Raw genomic sequence first — 19,663 nt, 5'->3', positions numbered from 1 at the left:
CATGAAATTCAATACTAGATTTTACTTAATCTGATCTATGCAAACATTCCCACGGCAACATGTAATCAACATAACAAAATTCATGAGACTATGCTGGTATATATTTAACACTAGAGGACAGTTCAGTTTGGACTAGCCACGTTTCAAGTGTCCAAATCACTACCCATTGGCCGTGGCTATTGTACTGGACTATGCTAGTTGAGAGCTTTAAGAAGGTGGGATTGGAAATCTCTAAGGTCCTCTAGGGCCCTTAATTTTCCTGTGTAAAGGATATTAGTTTGGCAAATGTACATGCTCTATATAAACAGTGTCACGGCATAAAAAGCAGAGCTGCTTGAAAAATGTTTACATGGGCCACCCAACGAAGAGGCCTAGGAATATCCTGGACATCTGGAGATTATACTGGACACTAAAACTTTCTTCTGTTTAGGACATGACACCCTAAAGCCCTGGGAGTAGGAGTACAGTACTGGTAAAGGAAGAGGTGCCTGAGACATCCACTTGGCCTCCACGACCATGTAGCGGAGTGGCTCCTGGTAGGAACTGCCTTCACAGGACGTGATGTGTGCACTTGAGTAAGTTACAGTGTTTGCAGTATATAGCACACAGGTCCGACTCGCAACAGATGTGATAACAACGCTGCAGTCTACGGGTATCAGAGGTGGTGCAAGACACGCACGCACACACACATCATGGCCAGGCCCCAGGATGTGGAGCAGGGGGCCCCAGAGGATGGGCAGCAGTACACAGTGGTGAGTGTATAGCACGAGCTGACACCTGACTTGAAATACACACGCCAGTACTGACAATGAGATGAACACAGATCCAGAGAGTCCTGGCACTATGGCTCAGCCCTGGGGAACCTGCAGAAAGGATGATGTGACAAAGCCTCCCTGCGAAAGAAAGGATACATTATTGAGGTTTTTTTTCCCACTGGACACATCACCAGGCAAGCCATAAAATGAGAAGCCCTTTTAAGAGTGACACATCTGTACCAATTAGTCCTTGGGCCTTGGTCTAATTTCGCAAGAGGAAGGCAGGGAATCCCTCCAAGGATTCTTAGCCATCTTACTAAGAACACCCTCAGGCAACAATGCAGACACTGGGGGCGCGGGCTGGTCTGGCTGTCTCCCCAATACAACCATGCACAATTCCCTGTCTCAGTCACTGGAGATGGAATCACTCATTTGCTGGAGTTACTGAAGTGTCTGTTGCCCTCAGAAGGCTACCCGTTCCATCAGACATGCCCTCCACAGACAGGCCACACTGACTCCACCCACCCATCCATTCAGGAAGGCTCTGGGGTACACAGTAGCAGTGGTGAGGGGTCAGGGAAAAAATGAAGGGGAGAGAAGAGCACAGATGAATTAGAATCAAAGGGACATGGAACTCACTTAGCCCAAGCTGTCTCTATAGACTCCTGGAAAGCCTGGGTTTTGCCCTTTTTCTCTCCAAGCCAATGACCTAGGCTTTAATTCTAAGCTCAGGAGGGAACATGATCTCATGGCTCCCAAACTAAGAATAACAGGAAACTCCATCATCTCTGGGAATCACATTTCAGCTTTGTATTCGTAAAATCGAAAATTTTGTCTGCCTTCTGGTCTCTAAACTCCACTCAGTAGAGTTCTCAGGAATTTTGCCATTTATGCTAATGAAAATCTTTAGGCTCAGGAGAGTGATGTCTGGGGCCTCTTAGAATGTATTTGATTGTGTAGAAGAGCGACCAAAAGGAGCAATTTGCCTGAACCCACACAGAGCAGAGGCATGAGATTCTTCCACATGTTCTAGCGGACACCAATCATTGTTACACAGGCTCCCCCTCAGTTCTCCAGGAGGTGGGCAGCGCTTCAGGGCTGGCATGTGGCATTCCTGGGCTACAGGAAGCTGCCTCGGTGGTGCCACTCATTCTTATGATTCAACCTAAGGTTCCCTATCAAAGGCAAGATTTTATTTCTAACTTTTGCTTCTCCATTCGAGGCACAGAAGCATGAATGAAGAGGGCATGGCTTGAAGCATTTTAAGCTCCTGCAGCAGGTACAAAACCTCTAAGGTTGTACAACCAGAGAGCAAGCACTTGTCAGAGAACAGGAGGAACTCATTTATGAAAAGGGAGATGGCTGGAAGCTCCCATGGTGATTGGTTGGGCTATCAGAAAAGGTTTTTCTTATGGATCATGGCTATGAAATAAAACTTGAAAATGAGAGTGGGAGGGATCAGGAAACCAACAAAGTATTTTTGAGCTCATGTAACTCATTCATTCACCAGAGACTGCTGTTCCTGGAACTGTCCATCGTCGGCTGGGTCCATACAAGCCAACTGGAATATTTCCTGCGGGGAGAGTGGACTCATCGAAGGGTATCCACTCCGGCCACTCCTGCAAAGGAATGCCAAGTTCAGAGGTAATGCATGCATAAGAGAGAATCAGTCACGACGTAATGGCCATTATCAATTCTCACCCAGACAAGACTTCCTTCCCAGCAAGGGCCACACCCTTGGCCTCGATTGGTTTGTAAGCCTGGTAACTTACAGGTGGCTAGCCCTAGAATAGAATTTTTTTTTTTTTAAAGCATTGGAAAAGAGAAACCACTGTTTTTAACCTGCATGTGGAACCATTCATCATTCTGCTGGCGACTAGCATATCTGTGACAAATGACATCATTTGTCACACTCAGCCATATGGAAGACCAATGCTAGATGGTAAACCTGTTTCTGCTCAGTTTCTCTGTTCGGCAGAAAAATGCCATAGTTTAAACAGTGAACAGTTTGTTTAAATATTAGGCAGTCATAGTCTTTTCAAAAAATTTCTTCCACTCTGGAAGAATATGGCATTATTGTGCCAACATCCCTGGCCAAATGAAACAATTCAATGCCATGCACATTTATTAAAGGACTGCTCTATACCAGACACTGTGTCTGTTGGCTTATGACCTGGGTGGAATGATTTCAGAGGTGATACTGAAGAGGTGACAACCTCTGGGTCGATGGCTATGTCAGAGGACACTTAAATGGTGATGAGGTCAAGGACAAGGACAGAGTTGGCCAAGTGTTTAGAGGCCTCTGGATGAAAAGTGTGGGGAGCTATCACAGTGTGTCTGGTGCCAAACAGTGGTTTGGTACCTTCAGACACCCTGAGCCAATAGGAGCCACTGGGCTGGTTACAAAAAAAAAAAAAGGCAGCCGGTCCTTCCTAAGAACTTGGCTGCGGCTGCCATTCATGGCTCCCTACAGTCACAGTGACCCTGGAAGCCAGGCAAGAATGCCGACAATACAGATGGAGTTTCCTGATCATGGGAAGAGGGACAACAGTGACTGGGGTGCAGCTCTCTCAGTGGAGTGGAGTTTTAGCAGGGAGAGATGGGACACCATCTCTGCCAGTGTCCCATCTTGAGAGAGCCACTGCAGAGCCTACTGCTAAGGGCTGTGACTCTAGTGGAAAATGTGAGGCGTGAGCAAGGACTGTCAGTTCCTTCCAAAAGAATCCATCCACACAGTCTTACTGAGCCTGGGATCATAGGCAAAAATATGAGGAGCAGATTTTTTTCACCCAACTTGTGCCCCTACGGCCAGCAAGGGCTTTAGCTGAATTTTTACACCTGCTAGAGAGCACTCTGCTCTTTACAAGGCTGCTTAACTGTCAGGCGAAGGCACACGGAGGAAGATGACTAAGAGCCGCTGGAAAGGAGATGAGCACTGCTCTGTAGGACATGGGTCCCCTTTTGTCCTGTGGAAAATGAGCATTTGCAGGAGCCCCCACAGGTAGGTAGAGAGGGCCCTTAAAAATCACTCAACAACCTTAGAGACTTGAACAGTCTGAACCCCGAGTGACCTCTTAACTTTGAAAACCTTGTCTGGCTTCTCACTGTTGTTAGGATGGCGTCCAGAAGCCTGAGTGGGGCCTCTGTCGGATCTGCTTTCTACCTCGCCAGCCTCCCCCTGCTTCCTGAATTCTAACATTCTTCGTTGCTTGAATGTGCCAGGCTTCTTTCTGCCTCAGGACTTGAATAAAGGCTATTCTCCCAGCACAGAGTACTTCTGACTCTCCTGGCCCCTGGCCAGCTCTTTTTTGAATTCGTTCTTCAAAATTCCTAGCAGACGTCATTTCCTTAAGGAAATCTCTGCTAACTGCCCCCACCAGAACCTGTCAGAGTTCCCCTTCACACGCATTCAGATCGCACTGCAGTTTTTTTTCTTTTTCGTCCCAGCCCTTTTCGGAACTGTAATTAAATATCAAAAATGACAGGTTTTCTCCTGTCCCATAATTCTGGCTCACATCTGGTTTTCTACCCAATGGAAACTCCACAAGAGAGGAGCCCTGGCCCATTCACCACAGTAGCCCCAGAGCCGTCTCTACGTGAACAAGACAGGGCTCTGCAAACACAGATGGCCCCAAGCAACCAACCTGCTGCACCAATGGTTTCTCCGTTTCAGGAAATGTACCTACATCCACCCAGGGGCTCAAACCAGCACCTGGGGGGGGGGGGTCAATGATTCCTCCCTCTGCTGCGCGCCATGTAGCAAATCGACCACCAAATCCCATCCATTCTATGAATGAATTACCTCTCCATCTGACTGTCTCTATACTTTTCTATCCTGTTAGTCCACGCCACAGTCATTCATAATTTACACAGTTGCAGCTGCTGACTAAGTGGTATTACCACCTCTCCAGCCGCTTCCCTTCAATCCACGGAGCCCACGCTACATAAAAGCATGATCTTGGGAAAGCCCGGATCTGATCATGCCACTCTGATGATCAGGTGACCCATTATCCTTGGATGAAAGTAAACTTCTGTATCCCTCCGGCCCAGCCCCTCCAAACCCCTCCCCTGCTACCTCTCCTGATCTCGCTGTGCACCAACCATCAGGACGGTTTTCAGGTTCCTCAAACTTACATGCTTGCTTTCACCTCTTGACATGCTTGCTTTTGGGTCTCACTCAAATGTTCACTTCCTCAGGGACGCTTCCTCAGATGCTCCAACTATGTTCACTGCTTCCTATATGGAGCATCCCCATAGCCTACTCTTGCACAGTTTCACCTTGCTCACGCTTGTCCTTTCTTTTTCAAGAATTGTGTCCACGTGGACACTGCCAGCTTTTGGGTCACCCTGGCTCTCTGTAAATTTTGGTCAAATCAATGAGTACCTGCATTAGGAAGCATATGGGAGAGAAGTCGGAAGGGGCCAATGGCGGGAGTTATTTTGTACTGCAGATTGTTATGGCTAAGACATATCTAGATGGGGAAGGTATCTTTCCTTTCTAAGCCAAAGGCCCTTGAAAGACAGATCTTCTAAGGAGGTAGTCTAGTGCTCTCATCACGCCCCTTGGCCTCCTTCCTGCACAGACCAAAGAGAAACACGTACTTGTTTTCTGCAGACAGAAGAACCCCCGCCTGCTACCTCAACACATCATGTGTTTTGTAAATATGAGCCTGGGGCATGGCTCTGCTCCTTTTCTTTTCTTCCAAACAGGCTGGGTTGTGACCTCTGAAAACAATGCTTTTCCAAACCAGATCTCCACCACCACAGGCAGAACATAATTCCTGGTGGGAGATTCCAAATGGTATTCCGACAGAGGTCTCACCCCCAAGCCTGGCATTTCACGCCTCTGGCAATCACTAAGGTGTAATATTTAGGGATTCCTGGTTCCAGGAGAGTTAGACTGGAAAAAAAGTTACCAACCACAAAAGGTCATTTATGTTGAGTAGAGGGACTCATGTCCTTTGGGCACTCACTAGAAATCTCCCTGGTTGTACATATATAACAGATCCTTTATGACTAATGCCCACACTGGGACAAGACGTGCAACCCAGAATTGGCAAGTTCTTTCATTAGGTTTTTGGTTTCCACTCTCCATATAGAAAGTTTAAAAAAAAAATTGTTTTACCTGATTGAAGGTTCCTTTGGTCCCATTTGCAGATAACACAGTAAAACGGGAAGACTCTCTGGGCTTGGAAGTAACAGACTTAAATTCCAGTTCAGCTTCCTGACAGCCCTATGGCCTTAGGCAACTTACTGAAGTGCCTTTTTTTCTTTTTCTTTTCTTTTTTGCTTTTTAAGGCCACACGTGTGGCATATAGAAGTTCCCAGGCTTGGGGTCGAATCAGAGCTATCGCCACCAGCCTACACCACAGCCACTCTGAGCTGAGTATATGACCTACAGCACAGCTCATGGCAATGCCAGATCCTTAACCCACTGAGGAAGGCCAGGGACTGAACCTGCATCTTCATGGATACCAGTGGGTTTGTAACCCACTGAGCCACAACGGGAACTCCCTGTACGTTGCTGTCCTGTTTCTTCCTGTGAAACGGTGCTACTAGCATTTCCCCTCTTCCTTTGTCCCAGTGGCGCCCCCGTCTCCCAAACTGGCCTCAACACCAAAATGCTTAGTTTGCTTTTTGGTTATGCCCGCTGAATAACCATTTTAAGGCACAAAATGTTGTCCTCTCAACCTCAGAGAGGATCATTCATCCATCTCGGAGTCAGTTGCATTTCTCGGGCACGTCCAAACAGTGAGTTTCTGCATCTGCCCGATGGCGAGAGTGACAATGCTGGCAGGGGAGCTGGGGCCCCTCTGGTTATACTCACAGGCCTGAAACGGGGTCCTGCTGGAGATAAGGCAGGGCTTTGGCATTAGCGATGATCTCCTGAGGCAGAGATGAAGGCTCCATGCGCTGGAACATGGGTGCATTTTTCTGGGTCACAAGTGAAAAAGAGAGAAAAGGAACTCAAAGGACTGGGTGGGAAATTACACTGATATGGGAGGAAACATCATTTACTTGAGTCACCCAAGAACATGACTGCTGCCCGGTGTGACTCTCGGAACCTCTGCCCCACGGGTTTCTCATCCCCCGATCCCAGAGAGTTCCTGGACCCCACACTCCCTACCTCTGCTTCTCAGCACTTGCAGGGGCGGTGCCCCAGGGATGCTGAGCCTGTGCCTTCGCTCGCCACCCGCCCCCGCCCCGCCGCCACCGTCTTGGACCTTCACCTGTTCCTCCAGCTGCTGCCTCTGCTTCTTCACCTTGCTCTGTTTATAGTAGTCCATGATCATCATTGCTGCATAGATTTTGCCCACCGTCAGGTCAGAGGCTAAAAACACCAGCGTGGCGCGCACGGGAACGGGGAGAAGACAGGCGGGGGAGAGTGAGAACACCTCTGAGGCAGGCTTGCTCCTCCACCCACCTACTCATCCAACACCGATCGAGGGGTCTGTCTGTGTCAGGCACTGAGGACACAGACGGACCAGGTCCCCATGTCTGTCTATCCTCAGGGAGCTGTCACCACCAGGGGGGGTGATGACACTGAGGATAAGCAGCACCTGAGTAAGCATCCCTCCCACACCCCGCCTCGGGTCACATTTCCATCTCTTAGTACCACCGCCTTCCCCCCAGCTGCTTGAGGGTTTGCCTAACTGTGTTAAGTGAAGGGCTAGGACCACGCACCCAAGAAGTTTCATCCACCACCCCAGGGACCTCTCTTAAGAAACTGTTTCCCACTAATGACAAAAGGGACTTAAGAAGTGAGGCATTTTTGTGGCCGAAGAAGAAAAGAGCACCCTTCCCTTACTGCCTTGATCACTCTGCGTTTCCCCCCAGCCCCCAAAAGATGTGGTCCTGGCATGCTGGGCCTACGGTGACAAGGGTCCCCAGGAGGAGACCCCGCACCTTTGGGCATGGGCACAAGCAGATCGAGCATCTTCTGGGACAGGTGAGGCCAGATGGCCAGGGTCTCCTTCTGCAGCTCCGAGTCTAGCTGCTGCCTGTCTGCACCACCTAGGATGAGATGAGTCATTAACAACCAAAACAGACACAGAAAGGACAAGGACAGAGGGAGCAGGTGAGGCGGGAACCGAGTCAGCACCGTGCCTCATATTCTCAGAGGAAATCTGGGCCCTTAGTGCAGTTACTGGGTCTTTCTGCTCAGGAAGCTCCCATTTTCAGGGACCTAGGAGATCTGAGGCCCTAGGACCAAGATCCGCCTCCTCACTCATTCAGAAAGCCTCCCGGGTGCTCAGCATATCAAAGGGCAAAGCAAAGAGCCACAGAGCCAGCCTTAGATGCGCATCACTTCTTCCAGGACCCTGACCCCAAAGGCTGAGTGACCTGATTTTAAAAAAGATTCGGGAGTTCCCGTTGCGGTGCAGTGGAAACAAATCCGAGTAGGAACCACGAGGTTGCAGGTTCGATCCCTGACCTCATTCAGTGGGTTAAGGATCCGGTGTTGCCAGGAGCTGTGGTGTGGGTCGCCGATGCGGCTCTGATCCTGTGTTGCTGTGGCAAAGGCTGGCAGCTACAGCTCTGATTAGACCCTTAGCCTGGAAACCTCCATATGCCACTGGTACGGCCCTAGAAAAGACAAAAGACAAAAAGAAAATAAGTAAATAATTAATTTAAAAAATGGAGTTCCCGTTGTGGCGCAGTGGAAACGAAGCATCCATGAGGATGCACGTTTGACCCCTGGCCTCACTCAGTGGGTTAAGGATCGGGCATTGCTGTGGCTGTGATGTAGGCTAGCAGCTGTAGCTCCAATTCGACCCCTAGCCTGGAAATTTCCATATGCCGTGGGTGCAGCCCTAAAAAGACAAAAAAGCAAAAACAAAAAGTATTTGGATCAGACAAGATTAGGAAGGTTAGAGAAATTTTCACTGAATTTTATCAGACAGAGGAGTTAAAAGCAACCCTCTTTCTGAGTACATTCCCTGTACAAATGTGTGATGTGTATCATGACACGTGCCAGATTGTTCATAGTCACACACACTGTTCACAACAGACACAATTTAGGAACTACTCAAATACCCATCACCTGCAGAATGGATAAACTCTGGTAATGTCACACCATGAAAATGATAATGACTGAACTACAGCCACATGCAACCATGTGGCTCAATCTCACAAACATAATTTTGAGTAAGTGAAGCCAGATACCAAAAAAACCCAAACGTACTATACGATCCCATGTACATGGAGCATGAAGACAGGCAAGCTTGTCTAGCACTAACTAATGAAACATTGTAAATCAACAATATTTCAATTAAAAAAAACTTTTTTAAAAAGGCAAAAACAATGTAAACCGTTGAGAAGAGAGATTGACTGGAAAAAAGCATAGCAATGCTCTGTTTCTTGATCTCAGTGCTGGTTATAAGTTTATGTTCACTTGGTGAAAATTTATTAAATTGTACACTTAAGATTTATGTCTGTGTTACAGCTCAATGTTAGACATAACTTTAAAAAAAAAAAAAAAAGACTCTTAAGCCAAGCCACCCATGGAACAGGCATAAAATATCCTGTAACATTTGAAACCAACTTGGCTTCATTTGAGGGGAGGGCAGAAGAGAAGTGTGGCGGTGGTTAGAGAACTTCAACTCTGCTCCCAGAAATGTGACTTTTAGAACGTGCACAAATAGTCCAGCAAATGCCTAAGTGAAGTGCCTGTAATTTCTCACTAGATCCCCTTTGCTGCTTCTGAATCTGCTCACCCTTCTCCATTTTAACAGACCTCAGATTCCACAAGCACTCCCCTTTCAGCCCTTCTCCAGCTCCTCTCCCGAATTCCCAGAATGTCCTCCAACTAGACCCTTGCCCATCCTCCTCCTCCCATCCCCTGACAGGGGGTTAATGCATTAGGTCACGGGACGATCTGAGAGCAGGTGCTGATGCTCCTGAAATGAGCCCAGTCTTGACTGTATCCATGTTAGTGGCCATTTGCCTGTGGTTTCTTTGAGGACAGTTTGGATAATTTATTTTTAGTAAAAAAAAAAAAAAATGATTACAGTTGGTTTACGATGTTCTGTCAATGTCTGCTGTATAGCAAAGTGACCCAGTTTGCATATACATGCATTCTTTTTCTCACATGATCCTCCATCATGTTTTAGGCCCACACCCGTGGCATAGGGAGGTTCCCAGGCTAGGGCTTCAGTCAGAGCTGCAGCTGCCAGCCTATGCCACAGCTACAGCAATGCCAGAACCGAGCCGCATCTGGGACCTACGCTGCAGCTTATGGCAGTGCTGAATCCTTAACCCACTGAGTGAGGCCAGGGATTGAAATCACATCCTTGGGGACACATGTTGGGTTCTTAACCCGCTGAGCCACAACTGGAACACCCTTCCCTTTCTTGTCTAAGTCACTGAATTAAAAATCAAGAAGCAAAAAGTACTGCCATGATAACACCTGCCACAGACAGTGTCCAAGACATTAAAGATACCACATAATGAAATCAAAACTCATTTGCTCAATAAATATTTCTAAACGACCTACTATGTGCCAGATACCAATGATCACATACCTGAAAGGATCCTCGGTGATTATCAAACCATTCATTCCACCACCAGGAGGAAAGGGCAGAGATTACAGTTATTCTGTCTCAGAGGTGAAACTGGGACCCTACCATTTGATTTCCAAGTCACCGCATTGATGGATGGATACGCATCAAGCATCTCCATCCTGTACCACCCCGCATGAGCTGTTCCAGCATCTTTTTCCTTCCTAGGATTACTGACCTTTGGCGATTTTAATGTCCAGAGCCGTCCGGATTAGAGCCATAAGCGTGGAAGTGAAGTGGACGGTCATGTCCTCAGCCACAGGCATATTCATCAGGACCAACCTCTGCGTGAGAGAAAAGAAACAGCGGGAGAAAAAAAAAATATATCGAAAGAAACCTTGGTGAGAAGGGAAGAAAAGTGCAAAGGTCAAATGCAGAGACAAAAAAGAAGGGCAAGGATTCCCCTGTCCCCGGCCTGTCCTCTCCCTGCTTCTCACTTGAGGCTCATTGGCTGCTGTTTCATTTTGGGTTTTGTTGTGTTTTTCCTAGAGAATGATGCCGAATTCCAAGCAAAGAGGGACTCATCACTCTGTAGGACCCCTCCACAGTCCTCGGAATGTCTTTAACGGGGATTCCTCAAAACCGAGGCTCAGGGGGAGGAGTCAGCTCTGCGAGGTGGCTCCTTTCCCTGTTTCAGGGCTAGATTTCCACTGGCCCCATGAGTACCCCCCAAAACGCAGATGGAAAGATAGTGCTTTGCATCTCCTACTTGAAAGGTGCATCCTGATGCCCCCTTTTTGAGTCTTCCAAAGATGAAATTTGCCAGCACATGGTTGAACATGCAGAAGTCCAGCTTATCCAAAGGATGAGGCGGAGGAGAATGGACAAGTGGGAGAGGGCAAACAGGGTCCAGGGGAAGAGGGCTGGGAGAGCGGAAAAGAGAGGAGGAGAGGAGGGTGACCAAGGCGGGAGCAGAGTGGGCCGGCCTTCTTCCCCTCACCCGGAGGAAGGGGATCAAACAGAGAGGGCCAAATCCACTTTCCAGAGAGTATCTTGCTTTCGGAATTTTTTTTAACTTTTCCTCCAATCCCCACATCCCTTCTCCCACCAAGCTTCACCCCAGACATTCAAAGAACTCAGGGCCACGTGCCACCAGCTGAGATTTTTGGATGTGGCGTCATGAGCAAAAAGGATGCCAGCCCCTAAGCTGCACAGGACGGGCCAGGGAGTAGGGTGGGTGAGGGTCCCTAAGGGGCCCTGTTCCAATGAGATGCTCTCTGGAGCTATACATTGGGAGGCAGCAGCGGGAGAAGGTCCTCTGGCAGAACCACCAGCCTGGCAGGAAGGCAAATGTTTCTTCCCAAGGCAGGGTCTCTCATACTCCACTGGCACATCCTGCCTGATGTGATTCACCAACACGGTGTCTCTGAGAGTAAAGCCATTTGGTTTGTCTGAGCTCCATCTTTCCTTAAGCTTCTAAAGTAGGGGCAACATCCTTGAGGTGTATTCATAGGTGAAGGAGAGAGCAGCAGAGTTCAGGGTCAGTCTAAACAGTGATTACCAAAGTGAAGACAAAACTCAGGCCCCCAAAGCTCTGGGCATCCTAAGGGCAAGGGGCTCCCTTTGGACAACGCTGCCCTAAGCGAGCTGAGGGGAATCCACCCACAGCCCCGTCGTGCCAATGAGCTGATCTGATGCGGAATGCAACGTGTGCGCATTTTCCTTTGTGCTGCTAAGAAAAACGAGTAGCTGGGCTAAAGGGGCACGGGAGTTGCATCGTCTATCACGCTGTTCCTCTTTTTCTCCTGATACCTAGAAGGAACCAAGCCATCATTCCTTCCTACATCACAGAGGAAGAAATGGGTTAAGCGTTTTCCTCTCCGCTGAAAATTTCATGGACCACGTTTAGAGGAATTTCGGCATTATGTCCTTATCTGCTGAGGATATTTCTTTTTTTCTATCAGTGAGCTCTGATAGCTGTCTTGCCTATAGGCTTCCTGCTTGCTCAGATCTGCTATCCCGCAGGCCACCGCTCTGCCTCCTCTGCAAGGAAGCGTGCTACGCAACACTTCCCTTCTAGTAACCCACTCACAAGAAGCCACACACTTGGAGAAAGAGAGAATCACACAGAAAAAAATCCCCACGGCCAAGAGGCTCCACAAACCACCGTGTGTTTGGATTCTTCATGCTTCTGTGAACCTCCCTGACCCTGTCCTCTGTCTCATCCCTTCTTGGTTGAGAGCCTGCTGGGTTCCCTCCGCCTCCACCTCCCCAGCCCCTCCTGCTCCCCACCTCTGGCCTCCCCACAGCTGGATCCCATTTCCTGCGGGGTCGCTAGCCCAGAACAAAGGAAGGGGTGGTCTACCTTATATGCCACCTTGGAGGGACATCTCTTGCCGAGGCCTAGCGGTGGTGACATGAGAGTCAGCATTTCATACATCTCAGTGTAATGGATGCGGCCACTGCTCATGGCGGGGAGGGAGGGGGAGAGGGGCAGGTGGCGGGGCAGGGAGGGTGGCAGGGAACAGATGCAGACGGGGAGGAGAGGAGACCAGGCATTCCCGGGGAGCAAAAACAAACAGAAGTACAGAAAACAGGAGAAGAAAAACGAAACAAAATAGACAAACAGGAAAAGAATAGGAAACCTGTTAATTGAGGCAAATCAGACACGCATCTCCATCCTGGTGCGGATTTATATCACGCCCCACACAGACCCGGGAACGTGGTGGCGACCTTTGACCCTCTGACTCTCGTGTCTGCGTCGGGATGCCCCGTTTTCTCCTCCGGGCTTAGCATCCCCCTGCTTCCCTGTTCACGTTCTCCGTCCCCCCATACAACACACGCCTGTCTGCAATTCCCAGGGCTGTGTGCGAGCGGTATAAACCGGATAGACGGTGATCCAGCCGTGGGTTAGGATTTCCGGCCCCCCACTGGGGACCCGCCCTGGCCTGGAAGTCAGGCCCGTCTCCTGCTCTGAACCCACAGGCGGAGCCTCGTGTATCCCCCCGTGTGCTGTGAGAAGGCGGCGGCGGCTGGCGCTGGCAGTGGTGGGCTGTGGCTGCTGCTCAGAGTTGGCTCGTTGCTTCCACCTGGCTCTGTGGAGAAGAGGGGTCCCTGGGCCCCAGCATGGTGGGTGAGGCATGCTGGGGACAGAAGGAACAAAACCAGGAGGAGGAGGAGCATCGCGCATGCCATGCTGCCCTCCCGGCGGCTCTCCCACATGCGGCTGCAGGGTTCACCAGGGTGGAGTTTAAAGAGTCTCTGCAGAGGCAGCTGTTCGGCCTCCCGAGTACTGGAATCACTTGTCACCATCCCAGGTCAGCTCCTTCCCGTCACCCAGGCTGCCATCTTCTTGGGCCTAAGTCGTTTTCCAGTTGCCAGGCTGTGCTATGCCCCAGGGAGCCCATGTTCCCCTCCTGCTGCGTGTGCCAGGAGTGGCTTCCTTATCTAGTGGGCTTGGCCTTGGGCAGGGGCTGGTGGAGCCGCTGTGCTGCCGTCCCCCGGGGAGAGGGGGGGCAGAGTTGGAGAGAGAGGGAGGTCCTGGGTGCCCCTGAACAACAGTCCTTGGTCTCACAGACAAGCAGTGACTCAGCAGTTACGACAGACCCCCCCACAAGCAAGAAATCTGTTCTGGGGCCCTCCCGCCTCTACTGAGACCTTTCCCAGACCCTCCAAGCTATTTGAGTCTCCCACACGCCACCCACTCTCTCTTTACATTTTTAGCCTCACCTCCTGCCCTCATTTTTTAGTCTTTCTCACCTCCTTCCTGTCGCTTTTACAACTGCTTGTGGCCAAACCCTCCAGGATCTGGGGGGCTGGGAAGATGCGGGGATGCTAGGAGTCCCACTTTTCTAAGATATTTATGGGCTAGGGATACTCGTCTGCTAAAAGGAGGCTCTCCATCTCCAGGGGAAGGAAACCAGAACTCTTTGCTGGATTAAAAAGATTTCCGTATTCTCTGGAGGAGGGAGAGGTCCCTCTGGTTAAATCCACACATTAAGGTGCAGTGGGAAAGAGAGAGACAGAGACAGATGTGTGTGTGTGTGTGACACACGCACGAGTGAGTGTGTGCAGATGTGAACAAAACAGGTCAAGTCTCCGTTGTTTAAGTCCTTAACTTTTTCTCCCACCTCCCCGCCGCCCCCCAGTGTGCCCTTCTTCCTTGTGTAACAGCTGCTGGTTCTGGGAGGGTTTGGACCTCTTTAAACTCAAAGGAAAGCAACATGAAGGTTCCCTCATGTGGCGCAGTGGTGGTGGAGCAGAACGGAGAGGAGGGGGGGTTGGAGGCTGCACCCCGCCGCCGGTCACGGTCATGGTCATGGTCACGGCTGGGGACCGGAGGCAAACCTTGCAAGCCACCCTGTAGGGGCAGTTCTCTCCCAGGCCCAGAGGCGGCGAGATCACCCGCACTAATTTGTACATATCCTTATACGGGATCCTGCCGCTGTAAAGGAAGCACAGTGGGTTAATAGGACACTCAGAGAAGGGTAGGAGAGGAATGACAGCTTAGCCATGAAGGGGACGGCGGGAAGAGGAAGGGCAGCTTCTTTCCTTGGGCCCAGCAAAGCCAGGCCAAGAGAGCTTGAGGACGGTAAGCATCAGAGGACCATCACCTTGCCAACCGCACTGACTCCAATTTTCTAAGGAAATCTGAGCCCGTTCAATGCCTAGTGACCACAAGCAGCCTGAGATACCAGTCTGGCCCTCCCTGGCCAGATGCAGGACATGGAGCCTGGGACCAGGTAGGCCTTTAAGCACAAAGCCCACCAGTTCACAAATGCCTCTGACCGCCGTCAAGAGCAGACAGCAGGCTGCCGAGACGTGGACTGCACAATCCTTGGCATTTCACAGGCGCTGACTGCAGTCAGCGACACAGACCCGCTTGTCAGGGCAATGGGAAGTCAGCGTCTTTCTACTGACGGTGAGAGAGAATTGGCCCATTAGGCTAATTAGCAAGGAGCACAGTTGGCACGAGGGAATTTGCTTCTCTCTGTGGCAGATTTTTCCCAAGTTCTGCTTGGGCACACGCCTCTCTATTTGGCAGAAGCCCGCCGGGATCTGTGCTCCGAGTGCAGCCTGGGAAGGAGTTGCGATGCTCTCCCCGCAAGCCCTAGTCCTGCCACCCAGCCCACAGGCAGCTTGGTCAGAAGCAGTCAGAATTCCAGGAACGTGACCTGTCTTATCAATTCCCTTTCACGGCGGAGCCTGTTAGAGAATTCTGGCATCCTGTGGAAAGGACAGAATCAACTGTTGATTCATTCTCAGTGGCTAAAGCATCGGCTCCATCAGGGGCTGGACCAAGTCAGCAAGAGTCAGGGATCTGCAGGTCTGGCCATATCTAGGTAAGGACCAGGGTTTTCACCGGAAATTATAAGCACGCATCTCTACCTCCAAGCAGCCAATCCTCACCGGCCATGCTGAGAATACAGCTTTGCCCCAGCTTCATTCTTCCTGACCTTTTCTTGATTCTACTGTTGATGTTGATTCCTCCTCTTTGGAACGAACGACAGCAGAGCAGTACTTACAAGTCTCTTGACTTTTGAGAGGAGATGAGTGTTCTTCTGTTTCTTATTGCGCTGGGACCTGGGTACATTGGACCTCCTGTCTAGAGGCTGATGTGCCCAGAAACCTGTCTCAGTCTCCTTTCTGAAGACACTGGCTCTCTTTACCTTGGTTCATTTCCCTTCTCATCTCATAAAGAAGACCAGTGAAACTGTAACCAGTTCTGCTGTGCATTTCAAAGCAGATGCAAGAGGTTCTCCTTGGTCTTTCGGCTCCTTCACAGCTCATGTGTCTGCGTCTCATGATTCGTCCTCCTGGAATCATTTCTTCCCAGCAGTTGGCGGGACTGGGGAGCAGCATATCTGATGCCCAAGGCATCTGGGAAGCTGGGGTTTCTGAGAGCCAAGGGCACCTGAGGGAGGCTAGGGAAGCAATGAACTCTTTTGCTTGCCATTGGTTTCTCCCCTCTCAGGGGAGCAAAGATGTCCCTTCTTGGTCTCTGAAGCCCATGGCCATCCAGTTTCATAGACACCAATTTTCCATACGTTCCACGTGCTTTCCCATATAACCATATAAGGAGAACAGCAGTTGCATATATGATTTAACATAATCCTCAAAACCAGCCTCAAGGTTTGCATCATTACCACTTTGAGGTCTTCAAGCATTACCACTATTATACAGATGAGCAAGTGCAGAGTGGTTGAATGACTTATCCGAGGCCACACAGCTGACAAGATACAGGACTGGCTGTAGTCCCCTGGAACACACTGCCTGTCGCATTAAGCAGCCTGTCCTACTAGGAAGTAGGTCCAGAAAGTAAAAGCCATCACTCCGCCATTGCAACAGGAATGGATTTAGAGAACGCAGTGCACTAAATCATTAGGAATTACTGAGAGGAAGAGGAATTCCGATGAACTCTTCCGACCCCTAAAGCAGTGACCCACGTTCCACAGCCTCATAGGAGGACACACTGGGGGAGGAGTCTTAGATTAGGAAGTGGTCCAGGTGGAAGCAACGAGGCCCATTCCTAGGAAGGATGGCATTTCATCTAGTATTTTCAGAGGGGACCAGAATGGACAGACTGGTGAGAGAAGATCCTAAAACTAGATGACTTTGGACAAAAAGTTCCCGTGGAGTGAGCGCTCACAGCCCTCCTGTCTTCAACTGTGAGGGCCAAAAGGCTGCCTTTGAACTCTAAAGCAGGTATCAGCAAACGTTTTCCGTAAAGGGTCAGGTATTTTTGAATTTGAGGGCCATACTGCCTTTGTCACAACTGTGCAACTCTGCCTTGCAGTATGAAAGCAGCCATAGACAGTACATAAATGTGCATGGCTGTGTTCCAATAAAACTTTATTTGCAAAAACAGACTGTGGGCCACATTTAGCCCATGGGTTATAGTTTGCCAGCCTCTGCTCTAAAGCCCAGAAGGCACCGTATCACTTGAGAACTATTGGAAAGTGAACAGAGACTAGAGGCAGTTGTCCCTGCCAATTGCTACCATTTAGCTCAGTTTCATGCACTACAAACCCATAAGAGATCAGTTAGAAGAATACCTTGCTGGGTTTTTAATATAATTTCAGAGTTATCTGAAACTGTACCTTTCGAGAGGGAGGCGATCAAAGACTCATGTCACTGACCATGGGGGCCAGATGTCCAGCTGGTCCAGAAAACCCTTGTCCACCCCCCTGCTTCAAAAGTCCACTAACCATTTTGGAAGCATTCTAGGGACTGAAGTCAAACACTCTGAGATGCAAACTGTGTACCGAGAATGGCAAAGACAGGGAAAAGCTTGGCACAGAAGGAAAGACCAGGGGAGGAAGATAAAGAAGCCAGTTGATAACTGGCTTGATCCCAGAGCCGGTCCGAGGACTGGCCTCTTCTGGGGGCTGCAGCCAAAAGAAATCTCCTTTCCTTCTGTAACAGGCAGGCATGGGGGAGGGGAGTCCACTTCCAACCTTCTCCTTGAGGGCTCCAGAGGGGCCAAACGGCCTACGTACCATGCAGCTCTGTCATATTCTGCCCAGACACGGACAAACTCGTCCAGGTGGTGAGGCCCCAGGATGGATGAGTCCCGAGTCAGGTACTCAAAGTTGTCCATGATGACAGCGACAAACAGGTTGAGCATCTGGAGAACAAGGGGGAGGAGAGGAGTTTAGGGGAAACCCAACGCAGAAAAACAGGCTTCAAGGCAAATAAAGAATTCAAAGGTCTGTAAGGCCAAAGTCCCTAAGCAAAGGCACTTCCCATCCTGCTGAAGGCAACACCTTTTCACAATCGGGACCCACGTTTCACTGTGTGAGCACGATGGCCTCACTTGTCTCTGCCACTTTATACGTGTGAAGTACTCCTTGGGTGCTTCTGTCATCTGTTCAGTTTCTTTCATTGTTACTGCAGCAGCAGCAGAAGCAGCAGCAATTGTGTTCTCGAAGGCTGGAGGAAGTCAAGGCCTGACACCAAGCCTCCCTCCCCCAGCCCTGCTCACAAAGAGGCTAGCAAGACAACTGGTGAGATGCCTTAGAGCCGGCTGCAGGGCTTCCTGTGCGACTGTTTGAAACTGTTCATGGCTCTTAAGTGCTTCCAAGACCCTGTGCTCTCGCTTACTCATCCGACATTTATTGTGCACCTGCTGTTTTCTAGACAGAGCTCCAGGTGCTGGGGGTGGGAGAGAAGAAAGTTCTAGCTCAGCAGGGGTTCACTACATGTTGTTACATGAATATTCTTACAGACTTACTTAGTATTTAGCAGAGACTGTGATGGTTTGGAAACATACAAATATTAGAGACTTTTTAAAAAAAAATTTTACAGCCATACCCAGGGCATACAGAAGTTCACCAGGCCAGGGACTGAATCCAAGCCACAGCTGTGACCTATGCCACAGATGCAGCAGTGTCAGATCCTTTAACCCACTGCAGCACAGCGACTTTTTGTAAAAGCCACAAAAGAAGCATGTATAGTGGGGAAAGAAAGGCTTACCTTTCATGTAATATTCACATCAGGAAAATTATTTATCGTTGGATTTATCTTCATATTATTCATTTTTTAATTTTTTTCTCAGCTATTAAAGAATGGCCTCTGTTTGGAACTTGTTTGGAGAACTGGGGATTTTTGAGGAAAGCATGAACCATCCTGTCTCTGGTCTGCTGTCCCACCCATCCTAGACTCAAGCTGCAACATCTCCAGCCTCCAGAATGGCCCCCCACATCCTAAACAGCAAGAACTAATCCCTTAATACCTATCCTGTTGTTCCTGTTTGTACTGAATTTATGGGTTTGGATACCACCAGACTCCCTGGTTTGTCTCAAGTCCAATGTCAAGGAGAGAGAGTTTCTGTCAGCAACCAAGGACCATTCTGTTCAGTCTTAAACAGGTTTTCCCTCCAATTGCATGGCGTGTCCCTATACGCTGTACTCCTAAATGCACAAAGGTCTTAGTTACACCACCCCCTAGATTTTCTCTAATTGTTTAATATATTGTACAACATTGGACCCTGGAAGCTGTCTATCCATTTATTTTTATTTCAAACTTCTGAACAAAGAGCCAGCATTGACTTGAGCTCAGTGTTTGGTGAAATGTGAATGCAAATCAAATAAAAGCTAAAACCCCAAAACACTATCAACAAAAAGAATGTAAAAACCATGGCCAGCTCACAGGCCGTACAAAGACAGGTGGTAAACTGGATGTGGCCTGGATTTAGCTATAGCTTTCTGAGCTCTCATCTAGATTATGTGGGAGGCAACAGGAACCACTAGTTTAAACTAGGAGAGAGACCAAGGGCTATGTGCCTTAAAAAAGAACCCTTGGTAGCCATGTGGGAAGCGGGCAGACCAGGGGGAGAGTTTACTGTGCTCCTGAGTCAGGCCAGTGTCAGGACAGCATCTAGATAAAGAATTAGAGGAGGCAGACTCA

General features: G+C 49.4%; 1 protein-coding gene across 1 annotated transcript in view; it reads right to left on the bottom strand.

Annotated features, from left to right (window-relative positions):
- CACNA1E (calcium voltage-gated channel subunit alpha1 E) overlaps positions 1–19,663 on the bottom strand; it is a 312,718-nt gene that overhangs the window by 9,504 nt on the left and 283,551 nt on the right. Inside the window, exons 37-43 of the mRNA XM_047754407.1 lie at positions 17,755–17,882; positions 12,621–12,717; positions 10,494–10,599; positions 7,662–7,769; positions 6,986–7,086; positions 6,583–6,689; positions 2,263–2,374 (exon numbers count right to left, since the gene is read on the bottom strand). Of these exons, the coding sequence (XP_047610363.1) occupies positions 2,263–2,374; positions 6,583–6,689; positions 6,986–7,086; positions 7,662–7,769; positions 10,494–10,599; positions 12,621–12,717; positions 17,755–17,882 (759 nt within the window). The remainder of the gene's footprint in view (positions 1–2,262; positions 2,375–6,582; positions 6,690–6,985; positions 7,087–7,661; positions 7,770–10,493; positions 10,600–12,620; positions 12,718–17,754; positions 17,883–19,663) is intronic.

Source organism: Phacochoerus africanus, chromosome 11 (genome assembly GCF_016906955.1).
Source record: "Phacochoerus africanus isolate WHEZ1 chromosome 11, ROS_Pafr_v1, whole genome shotgun sequence".
NCBI lineage: Eukaryota > Metazoa > Chordata > Mammalia > Artiodactyla > Suidae > Phacochoerus > Phacochoerus africanus.
This window is presented reverse-complemented; position numbering and strand designations above follow the sequence as displayed.